General features: G+C 44.1%; 1 protein-coding gene across 1 annotated transcript in view; it reads right to left on the reverse strand.

Annotated features, from left to right (window-relative positions):
* The window catches only part of CEP350 (centrosomal protein 350), a 147,295-nt gene extending 129,544 nt beyond the window's left edge, over window positions 1-17,751 (reverse strand). The window contains exons 1-5 of the mRNA XM_045028635.1: window positions 17,663-17,751; window positions 11,499-11,584; window positions 9,259-9,302; window positions 7,588-7,702; window positions 6,303-6,474 (exon numbers count right to left, since the gene is read on the reverse strand). Of these exons, the coding sequence (XP_044884570.1) occupies window positions 6,303-6,474; window positions 7,588-7,702; window positions 9,259-9,302; window positions 11,499-11,571 (404 nt within the window). The 5' untranslated portion in view covers window positions 11,572-11,584; window positions 17,663-17,751. The remainder of the gene's footprint in view (window positions 1-6,302; window positions 6,475-7,587; window positions 7,703-9,258; window positions 9,303-11,498; window positions 11,585-17,662) is intronic.
* Between the last annotated feature and the right edge of the window lie 6,611 nt (window positions 17,752-24,362).

The following is a 24,362-nucleotide window of genomic DNA, read 5'->3' on the forward strand; positions in this document are numbered from 1 at the left end:
CCGCCCGCCGAGTAGACCTTGCGGCCTAACAGGTCCATTCGCCGCGCGTCTTTCGACTTCGGCGCCGGGGCAGGTTGACCGTGCCTCTCCCGGTCGTTGACCGACTGGACAACTAACGAGTCCGGGGTTGGGTGAGTATATAGATACTCATAGCCCGTGGGGGGGACTGAATACTTGCGCTCAACCCCCCGAGCCGTAGGAGGGATGGACGCAGGCGTCTGCCAAAGTGCGGCGGCGTTCTTCTGAATTGTTCACACAAAAGGTAACGCCACTCGGACGGGAGCCTCGGACCCGACGACATTAGTGATAGGGTCCTCGTCCTCCTGAACCTCCGCCACCGGGAGAGCCATAGCCGTCGCCACGCGGCAAAGAAGGTCTTGGTGGGCCTTCAGATCGATAGGCGGAGGCTCCTTGGCAGAGGCTCCGGCCACCGCCTCGTCCGGTGAGGACGATGAAGACAAGCCCGGGACGGCGACCTCTGTGGAAGGACCTGCGGGCTGCTCGTCGGCTGGGTCGGGCTGCATGGTATCCTCGTGGGCCGGCTCACGTGTAGGAGAAGGGGGCGGTCGGCTAACCGTTGCCTCTGGTACCCTGCGCTCGGAAGCAGGGGCTCTTGGGCGCAATGGCACCCCCTGAGTCTCGTACTGGGCCCACGGCACCCAGAAGCCCCACTGTTGTGCCCCTTGAGGGTGACCTTGTGGGGTAGGCGGAAGGTGGGCAGTGCCATCCACTGCGGAGGTGACCGATGCAGAGCAGGATGGCCATGGCGGTGCCGAGGCGCTGATGGAGTGCGCCGACGACCGAGGCAGTCCGGCCCCGGACGGTGCTGGGGATCGGTGCCGGCTTTCACGGTACCGGGACGGTGACCAACACCAACGGGAGCCGCGGTGCCGGGAGTTCGACCGGTGCCGGGAGCTCGACCAGGAGTCGGACCTGCGGTGCCGGGAGTGGCTGCGCGGGGAACGGTGCTGGGAACGGTGCCGGGAACGGTGCCGGGATGGAGACCTTTGTCGGTGCCGACGCAACGGCGATCGGGACCTGGTGCGACGCCGGGAGTGCGATCAGTACCGTGATGACGAACGGTACCGGGACTTTGACCGACGTCGAGACGGCGACCGGTACCGCGATGGCGAGCGGTGCCGCGATCGCGATCGACGGGATGGTGATCTGCGGCGGGACCGGGAACGTGACCGGGAGCGGGAGCGTCGGTCGAGCCGTCTTTCTGGAGAGGGCGGCCGGAGCATCATGGCCGGTTTCCCTGCGGACACGACCGCCCGCACCGGCGGTGCCGGGGGCCGGAGGCGTGGTGCCTCTATGAGCCGTATTACCTCGCGCGCCGAGGAGAAAGTCTCCGGTGTTGATGGCAGCCGGGGCTCAACCACGGTCGGTGCCGGGGAGCGTGGCGATGCCGGACTCGACGGCCCTTGCGGCGCCGGAGTCAGAGGCCCGGTGCACACCTTGTGCACTGCCATCGCAGGGGTCGCAGGTGGCGCAACAGTCTTCGCTGAGTCCTCAGCGCGGGCCTTAGCAAGTTCCTTCGCCAGCTTGTGTTTTCTTGAAGGCGAGAGCGAGCGGTGCCGGGTCTTCGAAGCCGCTGGCTTAGGCTGTGGTGCCGCGGTGCCTGAGCGGCTTGGTGCCGCCGGTGCGCTCTGCACCGAGGAAGCTCGCGGTGCCGGCGCGGGCGGTGCCGGGGGCTGGAGCGACACCTCCATTAGAAGTTGTTTCAAGCGAATATCTCGCTCCTTGCGAGTTCGCGGCTTGAAGGCGGAACAGAAAGAGCACTTATCTGTTCGATGTCCTTCGCCCAGGCAACGGAGGCAGGCGTCGTGCGGATCCCCAACTGGCATAGGCCGCTGGCACGACGCGCAGGGCTTAAAGCCCGGTGCCTTGGGCATGAGCCCGCACCGGGGGAGGAAAGGGAGGGGATACCCCCCTTAACCTTATCCTAAACCTAACTAATTAACTATGAAAAACTATCTACACTAATTACTAAACGAACTATATACAAAGAACAGTAGCGAGAGCTAGGGTAGTGGAGGACAGAGAGCACTCCACAGTTCCAACTGGCCGTCACGGGCGGTAAGAAGGAACTGAGGAGCGGACGGGCCGGCTGGGGTATATAACAGGCGCCATAGCGGCGCCACTCCAGGGGGCGCCAGCCGGCCCACCGGAGTTGCTAGGGTAAAAAAAAGTTCCGAGATGCCATGCACGCACGGCACGCACACCTGACTGGAATGCATAGGAGCAATCACTCGAAGAAGAATGGAAAATTTTTATAACCTGTTCATAAGCCTACCCTATAATTCAGGGGTCAGCAAACTTTGGCTCCCGGGCCATCAGGATAAGCCACTGGTGGGCCGAGATGGTTTGTTTACCTCGAGCATCCGCCGGCACAGAGGTAAACCTAAGTAAACAAAGTGTCCCAGCGCACCAGCTGCTTACCCTGATGGGCTGGGACAGCAACTGGTGGGGAAATTTTGGGGGGGGGGGGGAGAAGCTGGGAGTCAGGGGAGTAACCCCTGTGACCACCACCACATGACCCCACCCCTCACCCAGGACCCCCACAATCTCCCCAGCCCCTCCTTTCCCACCTTATCTTGGGAGGATGTCTCTGGCCTGGCTGGAGCTGCTCTGGCAGGCTGGGAAGTGCGGCCGCAGCCTGCTCCAGCAGGTCAGACCGGGCAGCGCGGCCGCAGCGTGCTCCAGCAGGCCAGGAGGTGCGGCCACAGCCTGCTCTGGGGGGTGGGGCTGAGCAGCATGGCTGCAACCTGCCAGCCCCAGAGTTGCAGCTGCTGCGAAGGCTGTGGGGAGAGCAGCGTGGCCAGAAGCAGAGAGACTCTGGCCCCACCTCTTCCCTTCTGTTTCTGCTGGCTGTGCTGTCTCTCCTTGCTCCTTGTGTCCCACCTCTCCCTCTCTATACCCATTCAAAAGCCGCCCCCCTGCTCTGGTGCTTCCCTTTTTTACTAAAATAATTTGGTTTATGAACGAGTATATACAGTACTTCTCGTGTCTTGCTTACAACACTCCTGCTAATACATCCCAGAATGACATTTGCTTTTTTTTTTTTTTTTTTGCAAGTGTTAGACTGTTGACTCATATTTAGCTTGTGATCCACTATGACCCCAGATCCCTTTCCACAGTACTTTTTCCTAGGCAGTCATTTCCCATTTTGCATGTGTGCAATTGATTGTTCCTTCCTAAGTGGAGTACTTTCCATTTGTCCTTATTGAATTTCATCCTATTTACTTCAGATCATTTTTCCAGCTTGTCCAGATCATTTTGAATTTTAATCCTATCCTCCAAAGCACTTGCAATCCCTCCCAGCTTGGTATCATCTGCAAACTTTATAAGTGTACTCTATATGCCATGATCTAAATCATTAATGAAGATATTGAACAGAACCAAACCCAGGACCAATCCCCATGGGACCCCACTTGATATGCCCTTTCAGCTTGACCGTGAACCACTGGTAACTATCTCTGGGAACAGTTTTACAATCAATCATGCACCCTCCATCTAGGTTGTATTTCCCTAGTTTGTTTATGAGACAGTCATGCAAGACTATCAAAAGTCTTGCTAAAGTCAAGATACACCACATCTACTGCTTCCCCCCCGCCCCCGATCTACAAAACTTGTTACTGTCAAAGAAGGCTGTTAGGTTGGTTTGACACAATTTTTCTTGACAAATCCATGATGACTGTAACTTATCACTTTATTATCTTCTAGGTGTTTGCAATTTGATTATTTGCTCCATTATCTGAAATTAAGCTGACTGGCCTGTAATTCCCTGGGTTGTCCTTGTTTCCTTTTTATAGACTGGCGCTATATTTGCCCTTTTCCAGTCCTCTAAAATCTCTCCTGGCTTTCATGACTTTTTGAACATTTGCTGATGGCTCAGATCTCTCAGTCAGCTCCTTTGGTATTCTAGGATGTTTGCGCGCTATGAGGGCAGAATTTATTTAAGGTTTATTGAAGAGGGGTTGAATATGTGCCAATGGCAGGAGTACTGAGGTGACACTATTTTTCATCTAGGCTAGTAGGCTTAGTCCTTGGGCAAGTATATGTTCAAAGGAGCTTTTTGAAGCCATGTGCATAACATTGCATACACACAGCATTTTCTATTTCTCTTTTCCCTGTTAAATACAGACCTTCAGGTATCATGCTCTTAGTAATGTATATCATAAAAGTATACAGGACATGAAATAGGACAGAATTAACATAATTAGCACAAGCATAACAATTTGAATGCCCTGACTTGAGTACTTGATCTTACAATCTTCACAATGTAAAAAGGTAGTCTTTTTCATTTCCTGTACTTTAGATTTCTTTATATCTAAGTATATTTGAATGAGAAATGGATATTAGGTTGATAAGAGTTCATCTGCTCATGGTTTTCCCCCCTGCATTTGAAGTCAAACAATTTGATACACTGTTTTTACACCAAGCAACTGATGTCCGGGAAAGAATTATTCCAGATGGGGAACTAACACCAGGAGCAGTTTAATTAGCAAAAGAGCCCCCAGCCTGACAAGTCCAACTCTGCCTCCTATGTAGCCAACGAGGAAAATCCACAGTTGGAATGAGGAGCCTGCAGGCAAGATAGAACTTCTATGTTTGCTTACGTTTCATTTCTACTGGTACTGAGATAACATAGGTGCTGGGCCCATTATAAATAAAGAGATAAAGGGTGGGATTTTAAAAAAACAGTCAGTGGTGGCCTAATTCAACTCTTACTAAAGTCAATAGGAGTTTTACCATTGACTTCAGTGGATCTGAGTTAGGCAGAAGTTCAGCACTTGAAAAAATCCTACACAATATCAATTTAAACAAGTCATTCATTATGACTAGGGCCAAGGTTTGCCACAAACTGAGAAAAAAAGTAATGAAGGACTTATGGTGAAATGTTACAAGTCTCAGAAATCTTAAGTACTAACCAAACTAACTCTGCAGTGACAAGCTTGTTTTAGGGTACATTGTAATCATTAAGTATTTCTCCCCACCACACACCTTCCAACTGCCCCCAACCAATATTTTCTTAAAGTCAGCAAGGTTCTCTGCACTCGTGTGCATGTGAGAGAGACAGACAGAAAGAGAGTGTTCCCTACAACAGGGTCAGTGATCCCCTGCTGTTCAATACTCTCCTATGCAATTTTAAAGGTGTTTCTTTAAAGACTCCAAGTTTATACAATAGTTTACCAGCTTGTCTGCTGACTTAACAGGGTGCAAAAATTCCACAAGTAAAATGTCAAGGAAGTTAAAAAATTTAAATTACATGAATACATGACAACAGCCAAGAAAAACTTTATCATTACTTATAATGTTCAAAAATAAATGAAGTGTCATGTTCTGTTGGTTATGGCAATAATAAAAGGGCTGGTCCTCAATCAAAGTCCTCAAAAGAGCAAAGAAAAAATGTTATCAAGATAGAAAACATTCTTTCTACATCACCAATATTATACATTAGAAAAAAGATTCTAAGATGAATCAAAAGTAGGAAAAGTTGTGTTTAAAATCTATCACCACTGCCAAGAAGATAAGAAATAACTACTAATTCCCTATGACTTGTAATAATGCTTTCTACTTCCTCTGCTGGCTTTGCAACAGCAATTCAGCAGTTAAATAAAACATTTCAGTCTTTTTGATATCATTTGCAATACCAGTGCTGAAGAAGATTCTTTGGCTTATTCTGTACACTGTATAGAAAATTAAACTATTGGTAAAGAGTGGCAGCTCTGTTAAGGCAGCCTTTTAAACAAGTTGTCATAGTGAGTAGTAACCATTAGGGCTGGAATTTTCAGAACAGTTTAAGGGACTTGAGTTCCTAACCCACTTAAACCCCTTTAAAAATCCAGTTAAGACAACTCCCTGATCTTTAAAAACAAATGTTTTGCCTCAATACTAATAATGAAATGCTTGGATTTAGTAGACATTAGTATAATTACAGCGTATTATTTTACTATAGGTGGTTAACAGAAGCAGGAGAAGAACAAGAATGAATTTTCAGCAACAAATACAACACTTTTGTGATATTCCAAATATTGGGGGAATTATCACTGAAGTTAAAGACATAAGAGACCTATTGGATCATTGCGTCCATCCTCCTGTAAATGGATGATAAAGCCCCTTATGCAACACATCAGACATTATACTTGCTCAATCTAAAACCAAGAGGTTTTGTTCATTCTCCACCTGTTGGCAGAAAAAAAATAAACCCAGTCCTGAAGTGTTCATAAGAACACTGGCAACAGCTCTGTTCCAGTTTGTGTATTTCACAGTAAATGTCAGTTCTCTCTTGCACTAACCTGTATGAAGCCAAGGGTTCACGAAATTCCACACGGCTACTCTTTTTCACATTGCTCTCCAGAGTTGTAGCTCGAAGAGGACTACGGGAGGACTTCTCTTTGCGTGACTTATTTTGGCTGGAGGACCTGGAGGCTGAAGCAGAAACCAAGGAATCCTCTAGGTACCTACCATCTGCAGGAAGAGAAGGCTCATAGGGCTGAGTGGTTTAGAATGCAGCTCTCTTCCGGTTCAATTAGTGCTCAAAAATAATACTTAAGTTATCACCTTCTCTTCACCAGCAAGCTGTTTCAAGCTACCAGGAGTAAGTGGTAAACACTCAAGCAAATAATTGCACTAGTTCTGCATATAACATTTCTAAAAGAATGTTTTAAAAAAATCATAACTGGGAATGATTAAGCCTAAGAGAGTTGATTGAATCAGAGAAATATAGAGATCCAACCAGTTTTCTTGCTGCTCTGACATGTCAATATAAAACAGTGGTTTTCAAACTTTATGTATTGGTGACCCCTTTCACACAGCAAGCCTCTGACTGTGACCCCCCCTAGAAATTAAAAATGGGGCAGGGGGGGATTTAATTTAATGGGGGCTCGGGGATGTCAGCCCCACCGAGCAGACTGCTCACAACCCCCTTGTAACCACCTTGTGACCCTCTGAGGGGTCGCGATCCCCAATTTGAGAACCCCTGATATAAAACCTATGAGAATGCCAAATGAGTTAAATTACAACTAACCATAGGGGCTGAATAGGGATGAGGAAAACACACTCTGCAAATAGGAACACATTTTTTCATAAAGTGGTTTAAGTTCTAAAAGTAGCATTAGAATATGATTTTTCCTCTTTTCATAGCCTTGTTGTCATGATTACAATCACTCTAAAAAGGCAATATAAGGGCATTTATCCTTGAAAGTGAGCATTGTGAAACTATTAAAATAAGTTAACCAGTTAAAGAAATGTTAAAAATGTAGATGGTCACTCCAATGTAATACTACCGTTGGAGCTAGCCATCAGCGTGTGTAGCTGTTAGCTGGAATGCCGTAGAAACAAGGTAACAGACTATGGCAAGCACAAGTTGCAGCAAAGCACCCTTCTAGTGAGTTCCAAATACCATCACCAGATAGGCAGCATATTTTTTTTTTCAGGACAATGTATTCAGAAGAGAAACATTGCTCCAACTTTCTCTCAAGTTCATAAACAAAGGAAACCAGGAAAAGAGGATTAAAAAAATAAAAATGATACTACTAAGAAAGACTTATTCTTACCCTGCCCTATATAAGTAATACACACCTTTCCTGCTTATTTTCCTGGTAGCACTGGCAGACGGTTTCTTGGCATCCATGACAGAATCAAACACTGCTGTGCTGGTAGGCGCTACCTCCAGTTTATTCTCAATATGACGCAACTAGAATTTCAAGACACAAAACAATATTCAGGTTCATTTTTTGAATGTTGAGGATACAACTTTAAAAAAAAAAAAAGAGTACAGAACTCCTCTGGCTTTCATAGTCAGAAACAATTACAGGGAAGAACAGCTTTAAAAGTCTGGTGGTATAAACTTCCATAGTCTTGTGACCAGAAACATTAGATGATGGAGATTAGTACAAAAAAGATTATTCAAATTCAGTTCTGTTGACTAAATCTGTTTCCACAAGTGGGTCATTGCCAACAATAGAATTATACAAAATGCCAAAGGTCTTAACACTTGGCCTCATTGAAACATAACCACTAAGAACGAAAACACACTGTATTCTATAATGCTCTACTCTAGAGGTAACACAAAATAGGATTCCACATATAAAACTGTACCACTTCACTCAGCTATTAAAAATGAGAGGGGTAATGAACATATAGATAAATTCCCTAAGTTGCCAAAGAAATTTAGCATCTTGATATCACTGTATCCCAGTTTACAGAAAATGTAGCATTGCATCATGAGTATATAGCTTAAGTTCACACGTCATAGTAGTAATTCCATGGTTGGTGCAGTACATATGGAACTATGAAACACATGTATATTGCTTCAACAGCCTCTATCTCTGAAGGTAAGGAGAGGACAGTTAGTTCCTTTAAAATGATGAACAGAGGTATCTCACTCTACAGCTCATATCTGCAGGGATTTGGGAGATTTTCAAACGTAAGCAGTGACTTTGAGTGCCCAACTTCGACATTGTAAAGGGGTCTGGATTTTCAGAGGATGGGCATTCATTACTTTCTGAAAACCAGTACACTTTAAAGTGCCAAAATTAGGCACCCAAAATCATTAGTCACTTTTGAAAAACCTTGCCCTTGATATTTACTAGCCCTAACTAAGGTCTTCAGGAGAAAGATTCTTTATAATATTCAGTTTGGTGAAAGCTGACATGTAATTTGGTGGCCCAGGATTACTACAGAGCTACCAGTTGGCAGCTTATGTGCTTTCTGGGGTTGTAAATTCTTTGGGGAATGGACTGTCTTATTGTTCTGTTTGTGTACAGTGCCTAACACCAGGGGGTCCTGGCCAATGACTGGGGTTCCTAGGCACTATGATAATACAAATAAAGAAATATTTAATATTATTTAAAATCTTCAGTGTAAAGATATTGTAAGATTCTAGTTAACATTTACATCTTTTATGCAATAATTAAAAAGAAATTACAAAAATATTTAACACAAGTTACCCATACATTCGTTACACCATTCTGACTGATACAAACAATACTATTCATTGATAATGGTGTTAGTTTTATAGTAGCCAAGCAAGACTGATTTTTCATTAACCTCAGTACTGAGCTTCTTGTAGCACTAAATTACATTGTCAGAATTGCGGTCCAAAGCAATAAGAACATCCATCATCTTCATGCCACCAACCACCTACCCCGTTTTTTATTTTTATAACCATCAAACTATGGGGAAAATAAGGCATTAAATAAAACTGCAGTGGCCATTAACTGATTTCAATCCAGAAAAAATTATACTTACTGTAGCTTTAGTTTGAGAAAAAGTATCCCAAGCTGTGGTTAGATCTCACAAAACAAAAATAAAAGAATAAAAACAAGTTTCCTATTAATTCAAGTAACACAATGAAACAAAACATTTTAAAACAGTTTTGCATGGCTCACTAACTAATTCCTTTTAATGAATTCATCCCAAACGATGAAACTCCTGTGTGTGGGGTAATTATTATACAGCGTCATTAAAACACATCAATTCAATATTATGATTTTCTTTAAAAACTATATTTTTAACAAAAAAAAATCAAAGTTAACAAGGGTTACATAAGTTAAGCTGAGTTTCTTATTACAGCTAAAGCCAGAACTCCTATATATTTTAAAAATCTATAGCAAATTCATTACCCATGTGACACAAATATCTTTGGGGTTTTTCCATTATATCTCATGCTTTGAATTTTTATTTATTATATTTTTATTTATTTATTTTACAAACAGGCTATGAAAATATTGTCAGTGGAAGCTCCCATTTAGACTACAAGTTGTCAGCTTGTTACTCTTAAATACCAATTCATATATTTAAGCGTCACAGGTTACATATACAATACATATAGCCAAGATTTCCAAAGAATGGGTGATAGGTTCATAAGCTTTACTTACTTCACCTCTATAAGCTAAATTTATAAAGTTAACTATCTTCACAAATCTAGTAATATGACCAAAATTATTGAAATAATATTTAAGTATGATCTTTTTCCTTAGACTATATTGACAAGCACTTTGTAAAAAGAAGTCAGCTGTAAGTGTTGCTAAATGTAATTACATGTTACAGTAGTGCCCAAAAGCCCCAATCAGGATCAGGGCTACATTGCACTTAGATTTCCAGAAAGTCTTTGACAAGGACCCTCACCAAAGGCTCTTATGTAAATTAAGATGTCATGGGATAAAAGGGAAGGTCCTTTCGTGGATTGAGAACTGGTTAAAAGACAGGGAACAAAGGATAGGAACAAATGGTAAATTCTCAGAATGGAGAGGGCTAACTAGTCCTCAAGGGACAGTCCTAGGACCAATCCTATTCGACTTATTCATAAATGATCTGGAGAAAGGGGTAAAAAGTGAGGTGGCAAAGTTTGCAGATGATACTAAACTGCTCAAGATAGTTAAGACCAAAGCAGACCGTGAAGATCTTCAAAAAGATCTCACAAAACTAAGTGATTGGGCAACAAAATGGCAAATGAAATTTAATGTGGATAAATGTAAAGTAATGCATATTGGAAAAAATAACCCCAACTATACATACAATATGATGGGGGCTAATTTAGCTACAACGAATCAGGAAAGAGATCTTGGAGTCATCGTGGATAGTTCTCTGAAGACGCCCACGCAGTGTGCAGTGGCAGTCAGAAAAAGCAAACAGGATGTTAGGAATCATTAAAAAGGGGATAGAGAATAAGATGCAGAGTATCTTATTGCCCTTATATAAATCCGTGGTACGCCCACTTCTTGAATACTGAGTACAGATGTGGTCATCTCATCACAAAAAAGATATACTGGCATTAGAAAAGGTTCAGAGAAGGGCAACTAAAATGATTAGGAGTTTGGAACAGGTCCCATATGAGGAGAGATTAAAGAGGCTAGGACTTTTCAGCTTGGAAAAGAGTAGACTAAGAGGGGATATGATAGAGGTATATAAAATCATGAGTGATGTGGAGAAAGTAAATTAGGAAAAGTTATTTACTTGTTCCCATAATACAAGAACTAGGGGTCATCAAATGAAATTAATGGACAGCAGGTTTAAAACAAATACAAGGAAGTTCTTCTTCACACAGCGCACAGTCAACTTGTGGAACTCCTTGCCTGAGGAGGTTGTGAAGGCTAGGACTATAACAGCATTTAAAAGAGAACTGGATCAATTCATGGAGGTTAAGTCCATTAATGGCTATTAGCCAGGATGGGTAAAGAATGGTGTTCCTAGCCTCTGCTTGTCAGAGGGTGGAGATGGATGGCAGGAGAGAGATTACTTGATCATTACCTGTTAGGTTCACTCCCTCTGGGGCACCTGGCATTGGCCACTGTCGGTAGACAGGATACTGGGCTAGATGGACCTTTGGTCTGACCCAGTATGGCCGTTCTTATGTAAGATATGGTTTTAGCCTTTGACTCAATTAAGACAAATTATATCTACAAAATTTACAATACAGTACAAAATATTACACTATCTAGGATAAAACTGCTTCTAAAGTAAAGCGATACAACAAAGCAAATCCATACCTCTGAGGGAATCCCTGTTCTGAGTGTGCCTTGGGTTTTGTAAAGGCACCTCCTTCGATTTGTTGCTCCACATCCTGTTAGTTTACCTACAAACAGAAACATTCACTAAGGACCAAAAGTATACAAAATAAAAGTGAAGAAAGATCTCTCTTGTCTTGATCAATAAGACCAAAGAAAATGTTTTACCTTCAAATTACCTTTTGACACTATATACATCACCAGTTGGATCAGACAGGCAACACTGAAAGACCAAAAAGGTGACTACAGCTTGTAATTCTCTTAAAAAGGAACAAGAGTGAACTACTACTGACAACGGGAGACACTGTGAATAAGAATGTTTACAAAGGAGGCTGAAGGCGACCAGAGACAAAAATCCAGAAGGTATGAGGTAAGGCCTCTAACACTATAATAGATTTCAATATAGAAAGACAGAGAGAACCTGTCAGTCCACAGCAACAAGCGCTCCACTGAGTCTGCAGAAATGATAAGACGAATCCTGATAAAGAGGCTACATTAACAGGGAACCGAGGAAATAAAACACAGTCAAGAGTCATCCCTAGAGAATTTTGAAAAGCTTTGAAAATGTCTGGCCCTGCCAATGGATGAATGAAAGGAACAACTGACACATGTGCCACCTTAGCCTTTAAAAGAAATAAGGGTCTGAAGTCTGACTGAGATCGAGAAGCATGACAATAAAAGTAATAATTAGACAATTTTTTAAAAGAGTATAAGACGACTCAATATTCAGTGACATCTTTCCAAAAGCTCCAGAGAGATTACACGATTTAAAGGCCAGAAAAACACAAAAAGTAGTTTCTTGTACAGGTCTGCTAATGAATCCAAGTACCCCCTCTAAACCCAAACAGTTAGAAGCTATCCTTAAAGAGCTTCGGGTAGGGTAAAACCAAGAAGATTAAAGTTGACAGAGGAACAAACTTTGAAGGTTAAAGACCGGTAATCATCCTGCCATTCTGGGTCATCTGACACTAAGGGTCCCAGAAATTCCTCAGGTTGATGGACCTCTGTCCTGAAGCCAATCTAGGGATTTATATACCCCACATTATTGTAGTAGTATCTTAGTATCTGAAATGGCTCTTCCTGTCACTTCGGTGTGAAGCAGACCCCCATGTAGACCCACTTCCACAGAGCAGTGAAAACAAATTTTTAAATAGCTGTCTTCAGAGGGATATATACCATATATACTCGATCATAAGCCAGTTCGTTTATAAGCCGACCCCCCCAAGATGGATAAGTACAAATGGAAATTTTTTATAACCTGTTCATAAGCCTACCCTATAATTCAGAGGTTAGCAAACTTTGGCTCCTAGGCCATCAAGATAAGCCACTGGTGGGCCGAGATGGTTTGTTTACCTCGAGCGTCTGCAGGCACAGAGGTAAACCTAAGTAAACAAAGTGTCCCGGCACACCAGCTGCTTATCCTGACGGGCTGGGACAGCAACTGGTGGGGAAATTTTTTTGCGGGGGAGAAGCTGGGAATCAGGGGAGTAACCCCTGTGACCAACCCCCCACATGACTCCACCCCTAGCCTAGGACCCCCACACTCTCCCCATCCCATCCCTTCCCACCTTATCTGGGGAGGGCCAGGGGAGGATATTTCTGACCTGGCTGCAGCCTGCTCCGGGCGGGCCAGACCGGGCGGCGCAGCCACAGCCTGCTCCGGGCGGGCCAGACCGGGCGGCGCAGCCACAGCCTGCTCCGGGCGGGCCAGACCGGGCGGCGCAGCCACAGCCTGCTCCGGGCGGGCCAGACCGGGCGGCGCAGCCACAGCCTGCTCCGGGCGGGCCAGACCGGGCGGCGCAGCCACAGCCTGCTCCGGGCGGGCCAGACCGGGCGGCGCAGCCACAGCCTGCCAGCCCCGGAGCTGCAGCTGCTTCGGAGGCTAAGGGAGAGCAGTGTGGCCAGAAGCGGAGAGACTCTGGCCCCACCTCTTCCCTTCTGTCTCTGCTGGCTGTGCAGCCTCTCCCTGCTCCCTCTGCTGTGGGAGGGGCTGTGTCCCACCTCTCCCTCTCTATATCCATTCATAAGCTGACCTTCTCTGGTGCTTTCCTTTTTTACTAAAAAAATTCGGCTTATGAACGAGTATATACGGTAAGTAAGACCTTTCTGTGAGAAAATTACTCCAGTTTGAAGTGAGAAAGAATACTTTCTGTAGAGGCAGGCTAGACTGCAGAGCACAACGCTGGAAGCAGGAAATAGACCAGGGGTAGGCAACCTATGGCACAGGTGCCGAAGGCAGCACGCGAGCTGATTTTCAGTGGCACTCACACTGCCCAGGTCCTGGGCACCAGTCCAGGGTGCTCTGCATTTTAATTTAATTTTAAATGAAGCTTCTTAAACATTTTAAAAACTTTATTTACTTTACATACAACAATAGTTTAGTTATATATTATAGACTTATAGAAAGAGACCTTCTAAAAAGGTTTAAAATTATTGGCACGTGAAACCTTAAATTACAGTGAATAAACGAAGACTCAGCACATCACTTCTGAAAGGTTGCTGACCCCTGAAATAGACCAAGGCCCCAATCTTGCTCTCAGTGAAATCAATGTTAAAACTCCCATTGAAGACTATCATGCATGTTCTAAGGCCAAGGAAAACATCCAAATTCCTTCAATACTATTGGTTATTGTTGCCTGAAAAAGAATGACAAAAACAACTCAATAGTATGGATTGATGATCTCTTAGAAAAAATAAGTAACATGCAAAAAGTGATTACATAATACATGCGAATTTATTTACAAAGCAAATGTAGATTGGGAGTGGGAGTATTTAAAAGGAAAGTGCTTTGAAATAAGAACAGTACAAAGGAATAAAGTGATTTTAAGAGGACTGTGTTTTAAGAGTCCTGAAAAGATGCCTCCACAGTCAACAAGATCTCTCATTAGTCAGCACCTCTTTTTCCCTCAAAGCCCACGAACTTAAATATATTCTACCAATAGCTCAACAATCACCACAAGGTTTTGAGGAAATTCTTGTTATGGAGGATGAAAAAGCAAAATTAGAAGATGAACATTAAAATGTGACCAAGATTTATATTGGAAGGTAAAAGAGCTATTCTTAGTGCCCTTCAGAATAAATGAAGTCAACCCTTAACAAATTATCCAGCAGGCAGGTCACTACACGAAAGATCCACCCTGCTCTTCATCAATGACTGAAGGGTTGGGATGAGAAAACTAGTTCCCTCTCTCCTCTACCCCATACCCACAGACACCAATCTTCTCTTCCTATTGTGGAGCCCAGCAGTTCTGAATGAGAGGCTCTTCCTCCATCACTTCCCAAAATCCCCTGTTAATCATAGGACTTGTTCCTCTACTGTTGAGATGAAGGCCACCCCAACTATACGGGGCCCCTCTTCCCATAAAGGGTGGCCCAATGCTCCATGAAACGAAAACCTTCTAATTTACACCACTTCGCTAGCCAATAGGTCACCTCTAGTATTTTCTGTGAATGGTAAATCTATCATGTAAACTACAAGGACATCCAAAAGGGTCAATGGCACTGGGTGAGTGAGGTTCTGTGGCCTGCAACGTGCAGGAGGTCAGACAAGACAAGTGTTTCTCAAACTTTTGTATTCGTGACCCCTTGCACACAGCAAACCTATGAGTGCGACCCCCCTCCCATAAATAAAAATAAATAAATAAATTTGTATTTAACACTATTGTAAATGCTGGAGGCAAAGCGGGTTGGGGGTGGAGGCTGACAGCTTGTGACACCCCCTGAGGGGTCACAACCCCCAGTTTGAGAACCCCTGGACTAGACAATCTTGATGGTCCCTTCTGGTCTTAAAGTCTATGAGAGACAAAAATAAAGGATGAGAAGAAGCAAGAAAGCCAAGCTAGGTAGACTTCATCCAAATTACTGAGTCCCTCACCAACCAGAGATAGCTTAGTTGAGGGAAAACTCACACAGGCAACATGCCTTCTCTGGCACAGCCTTGAAGAAAGTTAAGGCTCAAACTGGCTCGTTTAGTGTGGCTCAGCCAGTTGAAACTTGGTGGGGTGTGGGGGAGAGGAGAGGAGTTGTTTACCAGCCTGTGCATCAGAATCTAAGGTTTCATTTAAAAAAAAAAATTCTCTATCAGAAAGACTGATCAGCTGAGGAATGATCATCAAAGGAAGATCTGCATAATCAACAGGTGTCTCATTTTTTTACCTGAAGTTTGCAGAGCTTGGTTTGTAGGCAAAGTATCTGAGAATGCCACTACTTTTCTTTCACCAATTCAATCCCAACAAAAAGGTGGAGAAAGAAAGGCTATGGCTAACTCACTCAAGTATAGTGGCCCAGGTAAAGTACCACCTAGCAATAGCTAGCACTGGAACCACAGTGGTTCTACAAGCTAAGTTATCTCTCTCACACACACACAGCTAAACACAATTAAAATACCTTAAAATTATTTACCAAAGGTTGCGTAAAGAGGAACATTTGATGTGGTCCGATTCAGGTACAAGCTTAATATTCCTACACCTGCCAAGTATGACAAGAAGGTAGAAACTGAAAAGGGAAGTGCAGTCAATAACTTATAACCTCGGACCTTGAACATTCAGTGCTACGAAGCACGGCCCACACTGCCTCCAACAGAAATAGCTTTAAGGATAGTCTAGAACCTTGCCAAGCAAATGCCTGGATTCCAAGTGAAGGAATACACAGAGACCCTCTAAGAAAAATTACTGTTTATCGATACCCAATGAGGAAGAGTTGATGTAATAACGGCCTAATTGTAAGCTCATCTATAAACAATGAATGAACGTTCATAAATTGTCACAATGTTCTGTTATATAAAATTGTTTAAGAAAGACTGAATTAATTTAAACAGAAAGGGATTTACTGATCCCATTCAAGGACTGTGTTAAGAATATAACTGGTAAATCAGAGATGAAGAGGACTGGAAATGAATTAACCAAAAATTAATGTGTTGAATTGGACCTATTGGTGGACAAAATAATGAGAAGATGGACTATTCCACTCTGCACTCCCTTACAAAGAAAATACCTTTTGCAAAAATTAGCAGAAGCAGCTGCTCTCTGCAAACAACCATTGCAGTGAGCTTTATCATCATGGCTGCCATACCTACTGTCTCTTGGGACCCCCAGAACTTCTTCATCCCGATCCTCAAAGATGTACTAACCAGACAGGGGCAGAGAGTGAGCCAGATAACATCGCCAGCTCCAGCTAAATCCCAAATATCATCTGGGATGTGAGACTTTGTCCCCCACAGATCCCCCCAATTATGTCTCTCCTTTTTCCTTCCGCCTAATAAAAGTCCAGCTTAGCTGACCAAGACTGTGTATTCTGCAACACTGCCGTGTGATCAGAGAGGCAACTAAATGCAATGCCCTAAAAACCCCAATTCTGGTACAAGTATGCCAAGTCTCAGGCCATGTCTACACTTACCATGGACAGATTTTGCTACAATTGCTGCAGCAGGGATCGATTTACTGGGTCTAGTGAAGACCTAAATTCCCTCTAAGCCATGCAACTGCCTATTAAGCCCCGGGCAGGGGCTCAGAACTGCAGAAGGGAGAGAGGCCTCTCCCCCAGCATGGACCTGCCGTGGCCGGGCGAGAGGTGCCCCTCCCCGCTGGCCCATCTCAGGCCCACCGGAGCTGCCACAGCCAGGGAGAGGCACTTCTCCTCCTTCCCCAAGCTGCTGTGGAGAGAGAGAGGGCTAAGGAGAGTCCTTTCTCCCACCACAGCCCTGGGGCAGCCCACACCCAAACCCCACACCCCCAGCCAGAGCCCTCACACACACCCCCCGCACCTCAACCCTCTGCCCCAGTCCTGAACCCCCTCCCACACGCTGAACCCCTCGGTGCCACCCCCACCACATTAATTTTGTTATGTGCACCAATATGAAGGTGATGTGTCAAATATCACCTCCATATTGGTGCACACAACAAAATTCATTCTACACATGAACGTAAAAAATTAGAGGGAACACTAGCTGAAGACCCACTTAAGTGACCGCAGAGCACTCTCCGGTCGACTCCGATACTCCACTGGAACGAGAGGAATAAGTTAAGTCAACAGGAAAGTGTCTTCCATCAACACAGCGCAGTGTAGACACCGCAATAAGTCGAGCTAAGCTACGTCGACTCTAGCTATGTTATTCACGACCTGTAGAAGCATAACTTAAGTCGACTTACCCCGGTAGTGTAGACAAGGCCTCAGAGTGGCTGACAAGAGAATGTGCTCTGTCTGTATTTTTCCAGCAGTAAGTATGCAAGTGAAAGTCAACACCAGAGACAGAAGCTGCATTTTCCATCTTTGCTGTTCTTTTCTTTTCTCATTTGTGTGTCTGTCTTGTTTTGTCTTCTAGGAAACAGGATCAGACTTTAACAACAAAAGCGCAGCAGCACCACCAGCCCATTCCAACTAACTTCTCTTTTCCCCACAAAGGACAAGTTATCATCATCTTTAATACCACACAAGAGACAGTCAAACAAGGGTTTTTTTTCCCTTTAAAGGGAAAGGGAACAATGGATATTTTTAAAATGAAAGCCTAATTTAATGTTTTACATTTCAAAACCTTTAATTGTTTTCCCCTTCTTCTTTGTATCTCCAAGAAAATATTAAAAAGATATTTAACGCTGTTTGCACCATGGTATTAAGCATGCTGAAGTCTCTGTATACCAAACCCATAACCCGGTTTAACACTATTTAATGGTGGACAGTGACTGGCTTATGTTAACACCTTTGACACTGGGCCCATATATTCCACCTACATTAATACAACAAGAATATCAGTAAGAAACAGACATTCAGAAAACTTTAAGATGTTGAACACTGTTTTCAGTCACAGTGTATCAGAAGCTTTCCCCCAAAATCCCAAAGCACATGACTGATTTTAGCACAGTGAATTTAGGCTTTCATGTACATAGAGCTCAAAATAATATAACTTGGAAAGTATGTTTTTCTTTCATGGATAATTTCTCTTCTGCTGTACCAACTTGATAGCTAGCATTGTCTGCTATACCACCTTTATGGCTAGTATCTGCATCCTGGAAAGAAAATGCCACTTTTATCTACAGCAATAAAGAACCTAGAAATCTTCCCAAGACTTGACCATACAGTTCCTGGCATTACAAATCATCTTCCTCATTAGGAACGCTGACATTTGCTGTATTTTCATTCATGAGAGTTGTCTGTATCTATTTAACAGGAACAACAACTTAAAAAAGGAATCATACCTCTGTCTGATTGATTTTTACCTACTATTATTACATGTAACATGTAATATTAATAATTGAAGATTAGAAGAAAAAAACTTTCATTTTTGCCATTTGTTTACTTTTTGTATTTGACAGCACTTTGGTTGAAATCTTGGACCCCCTGAAGTCAATGGATATTTTGCCATTGACTTACATGGGATCAGGATTTCACCCTCTGTTATTAGTCAGTTTCAATTGACCTGGTATAGTCAATGAGTGAAACTTATTTCCCACTTTGTTTGTGGTTCTTTCACACAAGTCTTTCAACCAAATACTGTACCTGATTCTGCAAACTTGTGCCTGTGCGTAACCTTACTCACTTAACTAGTCCCACTGAAGTCACACTAGACAGAAGTCATCAGAATATTTCAAGTTTGTAACACCTGTACAACTTGCAAACTCTTATGGCCATGAGTAACTTTACTCATATGGATCCCAATTCAGAAAAGTACTTCAGCACATGCCTAATGTCTTGTCTGCACTAGGAGAGTTTTGCCAGTATGGTTATACCTGTACTGTTAACCATAGGCGCCAACTTTTCCTGGCACTGGTGGGTGCTTGACACCCCTGCCCTCACCCCTGGCCCAGCCGTGCCCTGACTCCACCCCTGCCCTGCCTCCTCTTGGCCCAGCCCCACCCCCATTCCAACCCCTTCCCCAAAGTCCCCACCCCAACTCCACCTCCTCCCTGACCCTGTTGGACCCTTTCCCCAAATCCTCACCCCAGCCCCACCTCTTCTTCAAGCGCACCGCGTTCCCCCTCCTCCCCACTCCCTCCCAGCACTGAGAGCTAGGGGGAGAAGCGGGGAAGGCACACTCAGGGGAGAAGGCGGAGGTGACCTGAGGCGGGGAGCTGCCAGTGGGCTCCAGCCCCAGAGCACCCACGGGGTCGGCACCTATGCTGTTAACTGGCAAAACCCATCCACTGTGGACAGTTATACCAGTATAGTTTATGTCAGTTCAAACTAATATAAGCTATACTAGTGTAATTGTGTCCATACTAGGGCTTATATTGACAGTAGCTGGTAAAATATGTTGGTAAAGTAGTCACACCTCTAATTGACATGGCTATACCAATATAAAAGTTGTAGACAAAGTCTAATTTTAAGTACACTAGTAATCCTACTGACTCCAACTGGTACTATTCTGAAGCTTAAAGTTAGGCTTAAGAACGTAATCTTAAAAACATTGCTTCATTTGAGGCAAGAATGGTCCCATTAAAATCATCGGAATATTCATGTGAGTAATCTGATTCATGGGCGTGAGACAAACGAACATTCTTGACAATTCTTAAAACAACTTTAAATTGTATTCAAAACACACCACATATATTTGTTTTAATAGCATCTCTCTTTGCTCCAAAAAGTTTACTGTGTTAGTGTGGACACACCATTCATTTTAGTAATGAAACTGTTTTAGTGACAAAGATTGTATGAAGCAGCTAGTTGTCTCACTTGCCCTTATAACAGGTTAGTGCGTCAACACAATATCACAGTTTGACAGAAACATTTAACTGAATCCACACACAGTGTGCCTTACAAATTTGGATGCATCAGTACATTCTGGGACTCTTAAGGCATAGTATCTATCCCAGATTGCCCAGAATTTTTGCTGAGAGCAGAATTTTTAGCCATTTTTCAGATGAAAGGTATTGTATTATGGTTTAAACTGAAAGTGAACCAGAAAGTAAAATTGACCAGTCTAGATATAGATCTGCACAAATTCAACCACACATTAAAATAAAAACCTATATTTCCAGGCACTACAGGGCTTGTCTACGCAAGAAAGTTTACCTGCTTTAATTATATTAGTATAGTTAAAGTAGGATAATTCCCCACCACAACTGTGGATGCAGTTGTTATACCAGTATAACTTATTCCCTTAGGCCTTGTCTACACTACCATTTCACAGCACTGAAACTTTCCCACTCAGAGATGTGAAAAAAATACCTCCCTAAGCAATGCAAGTTTCAGCACTATAAAGTGGCAGTGTAGACAGTACACTAGTAGCTACTCCCTTGGTTGGGGTGGCTTCTTTACTGCACTGAGACAGCTCTCTCCCAGCACTGGTATCGCAACTACACATCGCTTTATCACTGGTAGTGAAGACAGACCCTCACAGAAAGGGAAGTAAGCTATACCAGTATAGCCAAACCCACATTAGCGGTTGTACTAGTATAATGATATGTTTTTTTTAAAAAGTATCACAACTCAAAATCACAGTCACACCAGTACAAAATCCGTGTAAAGATCAGGCCACAAACAAATAGCTTAACCAAAATTTGTAAAATGCCTGCTGTGTTATGAGTGCATGCAAGGTGTACATACAGATATTGTACATTCAAAGCATTCCAACACTTTTGTAGACAAGTGAGGACAAGGCTATGAAAGTCAATCCACCACCAAACGTACGCTTGGTATTTTAAAACAAGGTTTTACAAGCCTAATGTTAACACAAGGGGTGTGTGTGGCTTTAAATAGATACACTTAAAATGAAAAGTGGCTGTGAACATTCAACAGCGTTCACCACCCAGATGTCATGCCCGAGCATGGGAAGCAGAAAGGGAAGTGGGCTAGGAAGAGCCGTGATCGAGGTTAACCCAGTTTCATTTTCCAAGCGGAGCAGAAGCAGAGTAGCCAGCCCTCAGACACAGCTGAGCGGGGCAGCTGGGTCAGGTTTCGCTCACGGCGGCGTTAGCAGCCCGGCAGAAAGCGCCGCTGGCTAGTGCGGGGCACGGCCCTACGGGAAGGTCTCTTTAAACAGGGAATGACAGCACGGCCCGGAGACAGGGCTGCCCAGCGCTATGGAGACCCGGGGGCGGAGGTCCAGTGGGTCTGGCAGCGCTGGGGGCGAGTCACGGCCCGGACGCCGGCCCTACGGAAGATGGAGCCCCTGAGCCCGACCCAAGGGCGTCCCACCCCCGGGGCTCCACCTCGCCCCAGGAGGTCAGGAGCCGAGGCGGCCGCGGGGCGAGGCAGGGCAGGGCCCGGCTGAGGACAGGCCGCTGCCAGCCGCTCTCCCCCTTCAGGCTCCTCACCTGAGAGTCGCCGCCGCCGCCTCCCACCCCGGGGGCAGCTCCCAGCGCATCCTGGGGGGGCTGGGGGCCCGGTGGAGTTAGCAGCACCCCTCGCTTTGCTCCTCCACGGGCGGCTGCGTCCCACTCTGGGCCCGGCACGGGCTCAGTCACCTCAGGAGAGCTCGCCGGTCGCCATTACCGGCCAACGACTGACACGGAGCGGCGGCGGCAGCGGCGCGGGGCAGGGCGGGAACAGCCGGCCACGCCTCGCGAGAATGGCCTAATCTATGACCTTCCAAACATGGCGGCGCCCCTAAGCATTCCTGCCCAAACGATACTTCGGCCATATTGGGTGTGGCACAGCTTCCTGCATACCTCAGGGCGCACCTGCGATGTAATACTCGGGCACTGACACGTCTCCGCTTTAGATCTGACAGAAGGCAGGGCTACCCTTTGGAGGGACAACAGCTGAGCAGTGAAGGAGAGGAAAGATTTCCCACAAAACGTGCTCCAAGAGTGGCAATGGTTTGAATAGAATCTCAGCACCTGGAACCAGCTATTTCTCCTGCCCTTCGTAAGGGATGTAGGGGTGGGGAGCACCCCTACAGCTAAGGTTGAGACACAGCATTTAAGACCTGGAGGACATCTGTTGCAGAGCTGGTGTGGTGTGTATCTTAACCCTGGAATGGCAGCTTTTCAGGGGTTTAAGTTTAGATGTGTTCAGTGTTTTGGAACAAGACAAGTTTGGTGGGTGCTGCCTTAACCCTGTGTTAAAGTTTTGGGGCAGTGAATCCAAAAGTAGCTCCATGAAAGTAGTGTAGGCTCCTAACCTCCATTAAAATCAATGAAAAGGGCCCTACCAGCTTCACAATCCATTTTGTTCAATTTCAGAGGCTTCAGATTTTAAAATCTGAAATGTTATGGTGTTGTAACTGTAGGGGTCCTGACCCAAACAGGAGTTGTGTGGTGGGGGTGGGAGAGTTTACAGTAATGCTGGCAGGATGCTGTCTTTAGCAGCTGCTGGCCAACTGCTCAGCTCTGCTCTCCAGCCACCCAGCTCTGAAGGTAGCACAGAAGTAAGGGTAGCAATATTAGGACCCCCTGCAATAACCTTGCAAACCCCCCTCTCCCACAGTCCACTTTTGGGTGAGGATCCCCACTTTGAGAAACACTGATCACCCACATGAAATCATGGTCTTGTATGTACTTTTACCCTGTGCTATACAGGTTTCACAGGGGAGACCAGATTTCACCATCCACAAATTTTTTCACAGCAGGGCCCTATCAAGTGGTGCTGTAGCCCAGATTCATTAACTGCAGCCAACACTGTTGTGTAAGAGCAGCAGCTCACCCCTAGCACAACTCAAATAGGAGGACTGCAACCAATGGCATCAGTGGTAACAGCCATGTTCTTTCCCAAGTCTTAATGGGGTCTTCGGGTAGTATAGGGCTAGTCAGTTTTTCAAATAAGGACATTCTTTTAGATCTATTACCCTAAACCTTTTTTTCCCCTCCCACTATGATTTACTCTTTTTAAAAAAAATGGAACAAAATATTCAGGATTATTCCCCATGATTTTATTTCCCCCTTTTTCCTCTTCCCTTTTCAGGGCAAAAATCAAATTAAGGAAGAAACCAGGAAAAAAATCAAATAATTAAAAATTTAAAAAAAACTAAATTAAAATATTTTCCATTTCAAAAGTGATGTGCAATTTTTTGAATGAGTGAAAAGTTGTTTTTTCAAAACCCACAGAACAGAAATTACTTCAAAATTTAGTTTATAATTTTTCTCCATCACTTTTTGACCAACTCTAGTTTTTACATAAATGGCTATCAGAGTGAAAGAACAATTTGCTTTGTAAAGGCTCATCCAAATGTTATACAGACAGAAACCTGCCTGAAACTCAGTCTACTTCTGATGCCTGAATAAATGGTGCAGGGTTAATAAACCTGGGGTTCCAGGAAGTCTACATATGCCAAATCTTTGAACCTGCCTCCTTACACCAGAACAGGGAGTTATTTTTCCAACTTTTATATCTACTAAAAAAAAATCATTCTTATAAGAACCACTTAATTAAAAAAAAGACTAATTAAAGTGACTGTCTCACTGAGACCCAGAACATAAGGTTTAGGCAAATAACAGGAAAAAAAATATAAAAAGTAGGAGTACAGATGTTTACACCTTTTAAAAAAAATTTCAATTAAATATTTTTGAAGAAATTTAAAGTTAATTCTAAGTGAAAAATGTAGCAAACAAGCAGTTTAAATCAATACAATGAAAACTGAAGTTAAGTTCTTTCACTTTTAATAACGTTTCATTAAAAATGCAGGGAAGGGGAAATGTTTAGGATATCATTTTTATAATACCTCTAATACTTCTACTTTGCAGGATTTTTCTCCCCCTCATCATAGGTACATTATAAAAAGAGAACTGTATTTGAAAAGCAGGCATGTGATAACATGCAGCTATAGAATCATAGAAATGTAGGGGTCAAGAGGTCATCTAGTCCAGCCCCCTGCACTAAGGCAACACAGGTAAAGTATTTCTTCTAACACTGAAGAAGGAAAGTCATTAGAAAAGGCAAAACAGCATTATTGCTAAAGAGCCAATTGTATATATA

The sequence above is a fragment of the Mauremys mutica genome, chromosome 8, assembly GCF_020497125.1.
Source record: "Mauremys mutica isolate MM-2020 ecotype Southern chromosome 8, ASM2049712v1, whole genome shotgun sequence".
NCBI lineage: Eukaryota > Metazoa > Chordata > Testudines > Geoemydidae > Mauremys > Mauremys mutica.